This window comes from Ctenopharyngodon idella, chromosome 24 (genome assembly GCF_019924925.1).
Source record: "Ctenopharyngodon idella isolate HZGC_01 chromosome 24, HZGC01, whole genome shotgun sequence".
Taxonomy (NCBI): Eukaryota; Metazoa; Chordata; class Actinopteri; order Cypriniformes; family Xenocyprididae; genus Ctenopharyngodon; species Ctenopharyngodon idella.
In genome coordinates, this window is record NC_067243.1 from 20,911,822 (window position 1) to 20,924,053 (window position 12,232).

At 36.2% G+C, this 12,232-nt stretch overlaps 1 protein-coding gene across 1 annotated transcript in view; it reads left to right on the plus strand.

Annotated features, from left to right (window-relative positions):
* The first annotated feature begins 581 nt into the window (after positions 1–581).
* The window catches only part of lamb1a (laminin, beta 1a), a 37,738-nt gene continuing 26,087 nt past the window's right edge, over positions 582–12,232 (plus strand). The window contains exons 1-8 of the mRNA XM_051884533.1: positions 582–810; positions 1,529–1,701; positions 2,871–3,009; positions 6,702–6,775; positions 8,938–9,126; positions 9,209–9,272; positions 9,402–9,604; positions 10,751–10,871. Coding sequence (XP_051740493.1) covers positions 597–810; positions 1,529–1,701; positions 2,871–3,009; positions 6,702–6,775; positions 8,938–9,126; positions 9,209–9,272; positions 9,402–9,604; positions 10,751–10,871 — 1,177 coding nt within the window. The 5' untranslated portion in view covers positions 582–596. The remainder of the gene's footprint in view (positions 811–1,528; positions 1,702–2,870; positions 3,010–6,701; positions 6,776–8,937; positions 9,127–9,208; positions 9,273–9,401; positions 9,605–10,750; positions 10,872–12,232) is intronic.

Below are 12,232 nucleotides of genomic sequence, written 5' to 3' on the forward strand. Positions count from 1 at the left end.
TTTTGTAATTGTTATGCGTTTGAAAAATTTTAATTTCTTTTAATAAAAAAAATTCTGTTGCAACCACTGAGTTTTTATCTTTCTCTTAGCCTAACACCAACAAAAAATACCACGGTACTACCATGTTTTTCTGGGACATGTAGGCCTATTACATGATGTAGTATTATTAATACCCTGAAGCACCATGGTGCATGAATTTACCAGTAGGCCTGCCCTACATGATATAAGTATCATTATTAAAACATGGTATACCACAGTAGGCCTACTAGGTACAAACAGATCTGACATTTCGTTGGTACCGAAATACAAAATGAAAGAAAATTTGCCTATACGGGACAAAATATTTCTATATTACTCATTTTTCAGTCACAAACCCGAACAATCCCGCCCTGAACACGGTAAATATCTTTGCTTAGTCTGAGGTACCGTTTCAAATCCCATAAAACGGCGCGTTTTCCTCACTGTATGCAAATGCTTGCAATCAGTGTTATTTATTTGACATGTACATATATTAGTCTACTTGAACCTACACTTCTGTGCTCATTTAATTAGTTTTATCCGTTTTTCACCGACTTACCTCAAGACCACCTTCGTGAATGGGGGAGGGAGGGCGCGAGTCGAGGCATGCGCAGAAGATTGGCGGCGGAGGAGAAAAAGTTTCGCGCAGTTCCAGCTGCAGTAGTTTAGCAGCAACAGAGTCTGCAGGGATCAGATTCAGCGCTGCATTTTCCAAACGCAAAACCAGGATTACTGGACCCAGACTGAAGAAAGAATCTAGAAACATGCTGTTACAGCTCGCAGGCCTTCTAAGTAAGTTTCATTTTCGTTTGGTTGAGGCAAAGTCTCTCAATATAAAGGTTTATTTATAAGGTCTGTTTTAACTGCCTCAAGGCATGGTTTCTGAAACTTTAAGCATCTAAGTATATCTTAAACTTTCAAAAGAAAATATTTAATTAACTTTAACACCTTTGCTTGTTCACTTGTGAATTATATATTTTTTGTTGTCTTATTACACTTCAATGAACTTTTTACATTTACTTTTAATTAATATACTTATATAAATGAATTTAAATTGAATTTCAATTAAGTGCCATACAGCCAGTTGCATCTTATTTAGATAGCATATATATTTATATTTATGTGTCTGTGTGTGTGTGTGTATGTGTATGTGTGAGTGTATGTTTGAATGTAAATTTCAAAAGGGGGTTTTCACAGAAAACCCCCCTTAGTGTGAGCAACAGTTTAATAATCTGAAAAACTATTTTCACTATAAAGAACTTTTTTTTGCAATGGTAAGATCCCATGGATGTTTAAGGTTATTCATTGAACCATAATTTTAAGAGTGCATGTATGTTAAAATGTCCAATTTAGCAGCCTGGTTGATGTGTTGTTCTATCAGCACTCACTTTTTTGTAGCTTTTCTAAAACTTAAAGGAAAATACAAGCAAACAAACTCGAACATACAAGCAAACAAACTCAATTCCGTTTCATTAGTACAAATACATATAAAAGTTTTTCTTCCACAAAGTTCTAGGGGCATGGGCTCTTGCAGATGTGCCTGAGCTGGGAGATGTTTGCACAGAGGGGAGCTGTTATCCCGCCACAGGAGATCTTCTCATTGGAAGAGCTCACCAACTCTCGGCCACCTCAACATGCGGACTCCAGAAACCTGAGCCCTTTTGTATCGTCAGTCATTTGCAGGTAACCTATGTGCTGCATCTCAAAACCCTTTTGAATATATGCAGATGTTTTGCCATTAAAAGTCTCAGAAACATTGACTTAAAATTACAATGAGCTAACATCATTGCATTGTGGTGGAAATTATAAGGACTTAATTTTTCAGGTTGCAATTAAGGAAGCATTAATTTTATATTAACGTCAATGTCAAATGATATATGTTCATTCAAAATGAAAACTGCATGTCTGTGTTATATTATATTGTAATACCACAATTGAGGATTTATTTACACATGTGGGATGTCTCCCAACACCCCTCGGGGGTTTTATCTGGAACATCTTTAGAAAGAGCTTTATTGCCGTCTTGTTATTTCATGTGGGTGTTTTTGGAATACCAAGTTATGTTTGTCTGTAGAGATTTGTTTCAGGACCTGTGACCTTTGAATGTCTAGACTACTTCCTTTTAGACAAAATGCCTTAAAATGTTTTACGCAGGTCCATTGAAAATGTTATGAGGGTCTTCTTAATCTTCAAACCTGCAACCTGCATGTTTATAGAGGTTCACTGATGCTATGGCTGAGTTGTAATCACTCATGCCACACCATAACAGAGATAATTGCTTCTAAGTCTTGTCTCGAGACCAAGAATTTGATTTACACCATTGTATCAGTTCTTTTGATCAGCAGTCTTCAGTTTACCTCAATCTCTTTTCACGTTTAATCATTCAAGTGGTGTCATCAAAGACAAACCTTTGCAGTGCAACATTTTGAGTTGGAGCTCACGGCATGCAGATAGTCATTAAAATGGTGGCAGTGATGTCATCCCCCCCTTGTGAGGTCAAATGGTGGTTATGAGGTGGAGGTAGACAGGAAGTCATTTTAATGCGCTAGCCAAATTACAACACCATATATGTCCGAACGTTCATGCTAATTCCCCTCAAGAGAACTAAACTGCTGTAATAGGTTTGAGAAATATGTCTCACAGCAGCTCTGAACATCTGGAGAGCACATGAACCCAATGCTCTCTGTAGGCCATCAGACTTTGAAAAAGCTGCGTAATGTAAATCAGACCAAGTGGGTTGACTTGCTTCAGTATCTCAGAGACCTTTACAGTCATTCATTTCATTTGGAGAAGTTCTTGCGTCACAAGAATGCAATTGACATTATCTGGTTTTCCCACCCCCTCTATGACAGGAAGAGAAGAAGTGCTTTGTGTGCGATTCCAGGGAGACCTACGATGAGAGGATGCACCAAGTAACCAGCCACAGAATTGAAAATGTTGTGACTACATTTGCTCCGAACCGCCTCAAGACTTGGTGGCAGTCGGAAAATGGTGAGTTGAGTCGTGACGCCAACCCTTTCTTTTCAATACTGTTCAGTACCATTTTAAGTGTTTGTTCACAGTCAATGTATGAAAGACTGCACTATCCGTATAGTTCTCATGGGAACATAGGAAGGCTGTGAAACAAGGTCTTATTATAGGGAACTCTCTCTCATTAGTGTGTCCGTTAGTTCCCCTATAATCAGACCAATGGAGGGACTAATAACTTCAAAGCAGTTGTGTAATTACTGACCTGTTAAGGTGATGACCATCTTTAAAGTGTGGAATGACAACTTTTTTTCCCTTGGGAAAAAGTTTTCTACCTGCTGATAGTGTTGAAAGAACATTTCACCCAAAATGTTTATACTGGTTTGGAACAGCATGAGATAAATTCTCATAATCTAGTAATATATAATTTTATATATAAAAAAACAATAAAATAATAATTTTATTATTTCTTAGGAAAAAAATATACTTGAGCAAAACTACTTCACTACGGAGCCCCGCACACAAAAAAAATTAAATTGTGTGCACGATTTACTAATTCGTTCCCTTGATTTACTAAAACGTGCGCACGATTTACTATTTCGTTCCCTCGATTTACTAAAACGTGCGCACGATTTACTATTTCGTTCCCTCGATTTACTAAAACGTGCGCACGATTTACTATTTCGTTCCCTCGATTTACTAAAACGTGCGCACGATTTACTATTTCGTTCCCTTGATTTTTAAATCATGCGCATGATTTATAAATAGAGGGAACGAAATAGTAAATCGAGGGAACGAAATAGTAAATTGTGTGCACGGTTTAGTAAATCGAGGGAAAGAATTAGTAAATCGTGTGCACGATTTAGCCTACTATTTTTTTCCTGCATGTCATGTCCGGGGCTCCGTACTTCACTGCTTATTAATATTTGAAAAATAGTCAGCTAAATCAAAGTCATCTGACTTGACCAATGTGTAGAAAAAAACATAAAGGAAATATAAAAGAGAGGACAGACATTCAGTAATTCAGTAAATCTCTTAAAATATCAAATAATTTAACCTTTTTATGACAAAAGTTAGTTTAGCTCATATGGTGCGACATTTATAATGAATAATTTATTGTATTTGTAAAAAACACTTTTGAATGAATGAATGAATGAATCAATCAATCAATCATTTGTATAGCGCTTTACTATGTACTACTGTACACCCAAAGTGCTTTACAATCATATCATGCCATTTTTAGTTATTTATTTTAAACTTTCTTTAAAATGGTCGGAAAGTTTTCAAAATCATATGAAATCATCATGAATACATTTCTAAGATCTCGAGTTCTAAAGATTTTTCCTTTTCTTTATTGCAGACACTCTTATTTTTACCCTTAAACTTATGTGATTCTTGTCTATGTATATGAATAATGTCTTAAATGTAAATCTATTGCTCACACAAAGCAATCATATAAGTGCAGAAGATTACACAACAAAGTGTGACTTTATTTGCGTTTTTCGCATACAGGCGACAACGTTATCAAAATGATCCCTGTTCACACTGATCTGCGAAAACGACTAAAAACGCTGTATTATTCATGCCAGGCCAGTTGGCGATGTCATTTTGTAAAGAAAGACACACTACGCGCCTATAGACTGAACATGTGTTACGCATGTGCATGACATCACTGTTTCATATATTTGTGTTAATGTAGCTTAAATGGAGACAATACTGGTATTGTTTTCAAAAACTTGCACTTTGAAACCCGTTTTTTTTTAAAGGTTGCATTTTCAGGCCCCCCAAAACGTTGTCATGTAAATGAATGGCCAAAACGCATAAAAAGTTTTCTGTTTTTAGTTAAAATTGGTGTTGTGTAAACAGCCCCTAAGAAAAGTATATTTTACCGGGGAACATTCCCATTATTCTACGACTAATGAAGCCACTTGGATAAGTTGCGAAACATCTTCAGCCAACAAGGAGAAGGTTCAGCTGTTTCAAGCTGTTAGAATGTACAGTTTCTACAAGCCATATGTTGCTCAATTACATGAACAGACAGAGGAAACGGAAATCCAGAGATTTACTGGTTATTGCCAGTGGAGGAGTGTGAAATGTAGTGGGACAGGAAACAAGGGGCCATGAATGCAACCAGAGAAGCCTGTGAATATATGGTTTAGGAGAGAGTATGTGGTAGGAGGACAGAGAAGTACTTACCCATGAGAGATACAGCTGCCAACTGGACCAAAGGCCTGGGAATACAGGGGGGAACTCCTACTTAAAGATACGACTCTGTTTATTCATATTTTTGATGTTTATAGACCCCCAAAGCACTTTCCCAATAAAAAAAACAGTGTAACTGTAGAGCAGCAGAGTTCAGCAGAACTATTAGAGCAATTGTGCATTGCTTCTTAATGTACAAGCTGTTCCTGGTAAAATTGTGTAATTTGTACTGAAACCATGTTGCTCAAGCCTTCCTTTCAAGTTTCATTACTACAATGAAAAAAATCTATGGAAGCTTGTTTCTGCCACTAAATAAAAAATAAAAAATGTAATTGTTTTCTCACAATTCTGACTTTTTCTTGAAATTACAAGTTTTTATTAAGCAATTCTGTCTTTATAGCTCACAATTCTGACTTTTTTTCCCTCAGAATTGCGAGATATAAACACAATTCCAAGTTATAAAGTCAGAACTGCATGATATAAACTCGCAATTCTGAGAAAAAAAGTCTTTCCCCTCACAATTGGACATTATAACACACAATTGTGAGTTTATATCTCGCAATTCTGACTTTATATCATGCAATTCTGATATTATTACTCGCAATTCTGACTTTATATCACGTAATTCTGACGTTATATCACGCAATTCTGACTTTAACTTGCAATTCTGACTTTATATCATGCAATTCTGACTTTATTACTCACAATTCTGACTTTATAACTCGCAATTCTGACTTTATAACTTGCAATTCTGACTTTATATCACACAATTCTGACTTTATTACTCGCAATTCTGACTTTATAACTCGCAATTCTGACTTTATATCATGCAATTAATTCTGAATTCATATCACGCAATTAATTCTGACTTTATAACTCGCAATTCTGACTTTATATCACGTAATTCTGACTTTATAACTTGCAATTCTGACTTTATAACTTGCAATTCTGACTTTATATCACGCAATTCTGACTTTATTACTCGCAATTCTGACTTTATAACTCGCAATTCTGACTTTATATCATGCAATTAATTCTGAATTCATATCACGCAATTCTGACTTTAAACTCACAATTGCGAGAAAAAAAGTCAGAATTGTGAGATAAAAGTTTCAAGCATTTAAGCTTAAACCATTATATTAAAGGCTTTAAAGACCATGATAAGCATAAATTCAGTATGTAAGCCCAGACTTTTTATTAGCAATGTATACTGTTAAAAATAAAGGAGCATTTTCTGAGCAATCCCATAGAAGAACCATTTTTGGCTCCTAAAAAAACCTTCAGCGAACAGTTCTTAAAAGAACCATTTTGAAAGATTCAAAGAACCTTTTTCCACTATAAAGAACATTTTGTAGAATGGAAAGGTTCTTCATGAAACCATAGATGCCAATAAATAACCTTGTATCTCGAAGAACAGTTTGGCAGTTAACAAATGGAAGTGCATAAATAAATGTGGAGAAATACATCCCTTTGTCTGGACTCTCTTTCTTGATGTCTTTTTTACTTTTTCTCAGGCCTGGAGAACGTCACAGTCCAGTTGAACCTTGAGGCAGAGTTCCACTTCACCCACCTCATCATGACCTTTAAAGTGAGTGCTTAGGGGACACAGTCAGTTGGTGATGTGTGTTTAGGGGGAAGGTGTCGCCACAGCCCCAGGCTGAGGTGAGATTTGAGGTCGTTAAGAGAGAATGTGGGAAGGGAAGGGGGTTGATGTGGATTTTGCTGGCAGGAGGGGAAGTGTTGCTCAGTGTGTGGGAGTCGTGGGAGGTCTGGGATAAACCCAGCTGTGCAGCCGACTGAGACCGATGGAATTCTTCAGCTAAAGATTACATTTCAGCATGATCTCACTTCAGCAATACAGTTAAAAGAAATCAGAGCACAGATTAAACGACTGGTGTCACGAGAACAATAATGCTCATGTGAGGTTCATTGCAAAGATTGTTGTGAAATGGCACAGGAACAAGACATTCTTCACTATTTACTTGTTATAATATAATATAATATATAATATAATATAATATATTATAAATTTCCAGTCTTGTCTGACAGCTGAATATGCTGGAGATTGTTTTTAGATGAGCGAGGAGGATTTTTCTTGAAACCCTCCCGAACAACTTGTGGGGATGTAGGTGCTGTTTGATCATTTTTTTTAGGCTTTCTAAAACTCAAGACTCAGCTAATTTCAGCAATTCTCCAGCTGTGATCCTTGGAGAGTCTTTGGCTCATGCAAATTCATGCTGGTCAATATTTTGTTAGGATAATTTAATAACACTTAAATTTAATCCTTAGTCAATTTCAAAATAAGTATCCATTTTGAAATGGTGCATTGTAATGAGATGCCTAAAAAAAAAAAGAGAGAGAAAGAAAATTAAATTAAATTGTTAATTAAAAAAAGAAAAGAAAAATAATTTATTTTAATTTAATTTAATTTTCGGTTTATTGTATAGGCCAGAAATTTTTATATCAATGAATCCCCCACAAAAAAAAAACAAAAACATTATAATAAATGTCACATTTCGCCATGATTTAGTGGTATGAAAACTTCGAAGGTGCACTTTAATACACTGTAATTTTAATGCTAATCAAATACAAAGTAGTTAAAAAAGGGTAACACAATTTTAAGCCTTACATGCACTTACTATAGTAATAACTAATAGATTATGCATAATTACAATCAACTAACCCTAGCCATAACCCTATAGTAAGTATATGTAGTTAATTAATATTACTCAGTACTTATTTGTGTAAATGCACTGTAACAGCATCACCTTAAAGGGTTAGTTCACCCAAAAATGAAAATTCTGTCATTAATTACTCACACTCATGTTGTTCCACACCCGTAAGACCCCTTCGTTCATCTTCAGAACACAAATTAAGATACTTTTGATAATAACCGATGACTCAGTGAGGCCTGCATTGCCAGCAAGATAATTAACACATTTTTAAACTTACTAAAGTTATATTTAAAACAGTTCATGTGACTACAGTGGTTCAATCTTAATGTTATGAAGCGACGAGAATACTTTTTGTGCGCCAAAAAAACAAAATAACGACTTTATTCAACAATATCTAGTGATGGGCGATTTCAAAACACTGCTTCATGAAGCTTCGAAGCTTTACGAATTTTCAGAGCGTGTATCAAACTGCCAAAGTCATGTGATTTCAGTAAACGAGGCTTCGTTACATCATAAGTGTTTCGAAACGTTTCGAAATTTCAATGGTTCACGTGACTTTGGCAGTTTGAGACACGCTCCGAACCACTAATTCGAAACAAAAGATTTGTAAAGCTACGAAGCTTCATGAAGCAGTGTTTTGAAATCGCCCTGAACTAGATATTGTTGAATAAAGTCGTTATTTTGTTTTTTTTGGCGCACAAAAAGTATTCTCGTCGCTTCATAATATTAAGGTTGAACCACTGTAGTCACATGAACTGTTTTAAATATGTCTTTAGTAACTTTCTGGGCATTGAAAGTGTTCATTATCTTGCTGTCGATGGAGGCCTCACTGAGCCATCGAATTTTATCAAAAATATCTTCATTTGTGTTCCGAAGATGAACGAAGGTTTGGAACAACATGAGGGTGAGTAATAAATGACAGAATTTAAATTTTTGGGTGAATTAACTCTTTAAAATAACCAAAAAATGAGTATAGATATTATGTAAGGATCAATCCTAATGATACAGGATTATCATCAATATTGAAACTATTAATCCTAAATTTGCAATGTCCTATTGTGCTCTCTCTATATAGACGTTTCGACCGGCTGCCATGGTGATCGAGCGTTCTTCGGACTTTGGGAAGACTTGGCAAGTGTACCGTTACTTTGCTTATGACTGCGAGGCCTCCTTCCCCTTCATCTCTCAAGGACCCATGACCAAAGTGGACGATGTTATCTGCGATTCTCGCTACTCAGACATTGAACCCTCAACTGAGGGCGAGGTGAGCGTCTGGAAATTTAATACACTTCTTGTGAATACTTCCTTGGATTTTTCATTGACTCTTGTTCCTTTTGGTTCTGAAGGTCATCTTTAGGGTTTTGGATCCAGCCTTCAGGATTGATGATCCCTACAGCCCCAGAATCCAAAGTAAGGACACAAACGAAAAAGAAGCAGTGACCTTTTCTTTGAAAACATACATTGTTGTCGTTAAGTGGCCAACCAAATGGTTGTATTACTAACTTCTTGCTTTCTGTAATTTACGTTTCCATTCTATAGACATGTTAAAGATCACTAATCTGAGGGTGAAGTTCACTAGGCTGCACACTCTCGGGGACAACCTTCTGGACTCGCGTATAGAGATCAAGGAGAAGTATTACTACGCAATCTACGACATGGTGGTCAGAGGAAACTGTTTTTGCTATGGACACGCATCTGAATGCGCCCCCATTGATGGAGTTGGAGAGGCCGTGGAGGGCATGGTGAGTTTTATCCCCAGTCGTGCAAAAGCCATTCTTTATTGTAGTTTAAAGTGCCCCTATTTTACTATTTTGAAGGTTCCTAATTTTGTTCTAGAGGTCTCCTACAATAGGTTTACATGCATCCAAGATCAAAAAACACTTTAATTTTCTCATAATATACATTGCAATCACCACAAATTGACTTAGCAATTATAAATGGCAAGAAATTTAATGCTGTATTATACCAGAATAAATAGGCCATAAATACAGCAAATTTAGAGGAAGTAGTTTTTGATTTATGCCACATTTAAATGGAGCAGACGTTTTTGTGGCTTTTTTAACCTCCGGTTTGAAGAAAACATCTCACATACATTTGTCATGGAAATAAATCGTTTGAACTTCCATCACAGTCTGCTGCTAATTCAGTCTGGATCTGTTTCACATTAGTATGAAAGTATGTGGCCCGCCTCATGGTTTCATTATTGAATAGTTTACAGTGCAAATAATCATGTGGCAGAGAAAATGCACGCAGAGGGTCTTGTTCGAGTGTCTTTTTTGGTTTTGTTTCATTTATGTTTGAAGTTGTAGTATGTGTTTCTGCCGGTTTATATAAATGATTTTTAGAGCCAAAAACGAAATACACCAAAGGAACGAGGTTCCTGTTTAGTCTGTCATCTCCTCTGTTTACAATCTGTCTGAACTGGGATACATCTTAGTCTGTTGCAACCCTTACAAAAGTAATGACCTGAAAATACATACAGATCTCAATCTCACTACATTTTTATGTGCAAAATGGCACTGAAGTGACCCCAGATTGTCTCTAGGTACAAAGCAATTCAATGAAAGCTCACATAGATTGTGTCTAGATCTGCGTATGAGCCAGAGCTGGAGTTTGTTTAATGTAGACCAGATACATCAGTATAAACATTTCCTGTTGCCATCTGGTTTAGGGCCGGATTTGTATGTTCTGAGTAACTGCATCTTTTATCTAAGTTTCTGTTGTAGGAAGAAACGTGTCTCAGTGAGAAGTTGGCTCTCCAAAATTTCATCTTCTGTTTATATTTTTTGGCACTTTTAAACATCCTGTTCCAAATAGTATCAATTTGATTACAAATATTTTAAGTGTTTTGTTATTGGTTATCATTATTATGTCTGCTTTTGCCGTAGGTCCATGGCCACTGTATGTGTAATCATAACACCATGGGTCTGAACTGTGAGCGCTGTCAGGACTTCTACCATGACCTGCCATGGAGGCCCGCCGAGGGACGTAACACCAACGCCTGTAAAAGTATGCTACGTTAAATCAAGGGTCAATGAAATCACGCTATTTTTTTTGTCAGAATCTATTAATTTATCTAAAAAGGTTAGATAAATTCAGGTTATAAAATGTGGTACAAAACCCAAAAACTTAATATTTAAGAATTATTTATGAAATAAATAATATGAGGACATGTGTCTAAATCGTCCTAATGCACAGTAAGGAGGAGAGTTGGCCAAAGACTCTCCAAGGATCACAGCTGGAGAATTGCTGAAATTAGCTGAGTCTTGAGTTTTAGAAAGCCTGAAAAAAATTATCAAACAGCACCTACATCCCCACAAGTTGTTCAGGAGGGTTTAAAGAAAAATCCTCCTCGCTCATCTAAAAACAATCTCCAGCATATTCAGCTGTCAGACAAGACTGGAACTTCAAAATGGACCTGGGTTTATGGTCAGATGAAACTAAGAAAAGAGCTTTTTGCCAGCAAACCCACCAGATGGGTTTGGTGCAAACAGGGATAAAAAGTACCCCATGCCCACTGTTAAATATACTGCTGAATGCTGTGGGCCTATTTTTCTGCTGGAGGTCCTGGACATCTTGTTCAGATACATGGTATCATGAATTCTATCAAATACCAACAGATAAAAATCAAAACCTGACCGCTTCTGCTAGAAATCCTATAATGGGCCATGGTTGGATCTTGGATCAGGATAATGATCCAAAACAAACATCAAAATCAACACAAAAATGTGTCACTGAACACAAAATGAATCTTCTGCCATGGCCATCCCAGTTCCCTGACCTGAACCCTAAAGAAAATGAGTGGAGTGAACTGAAGACGTGAATCACCAACATGGAGCTGGGAATCTGAAGGATCTGTAGAGATTCTGCATGAAGGAATGGTCTCTGATCTCTTGTCAGGTGTTCTCCAAACTCATCAGGCATTATAGGTGAAGACTGTTATCTTGGAAAAAGGAGGTTGCAAAAAGTATTGAATAAAAGGGTGCCAATAATTGTGGCCAATGTGTTTTGGAGAAAAAAACATTTATTTCATAAAGAGATTTTCCCTACATTTTCAATTCTTTTACTTCAATGAAAGGTTAGATTTTAGTGATTTTTTTTTTTTTTTTTTTTTTTTTTTTTTTAATAAAAAGATCAAAAGGATTAACAATGCAGACTTATTTTTACAAGCTTCTTTGTTCATATTTACCAAAGGTGACAATAATTCTGAGCACCACTGTAACTCTGTACAACCACAAAGTCGAAAATTACTGCAAACTAATTTTTAAACAATGTTGTCATAGTGCTGTATTGTACAAATTTTACTGCATTAGTTAAAAAAAAAACGTTCTTTGTTGTGCAAATTTTACTGCTTTATAGTTTTAAACAAC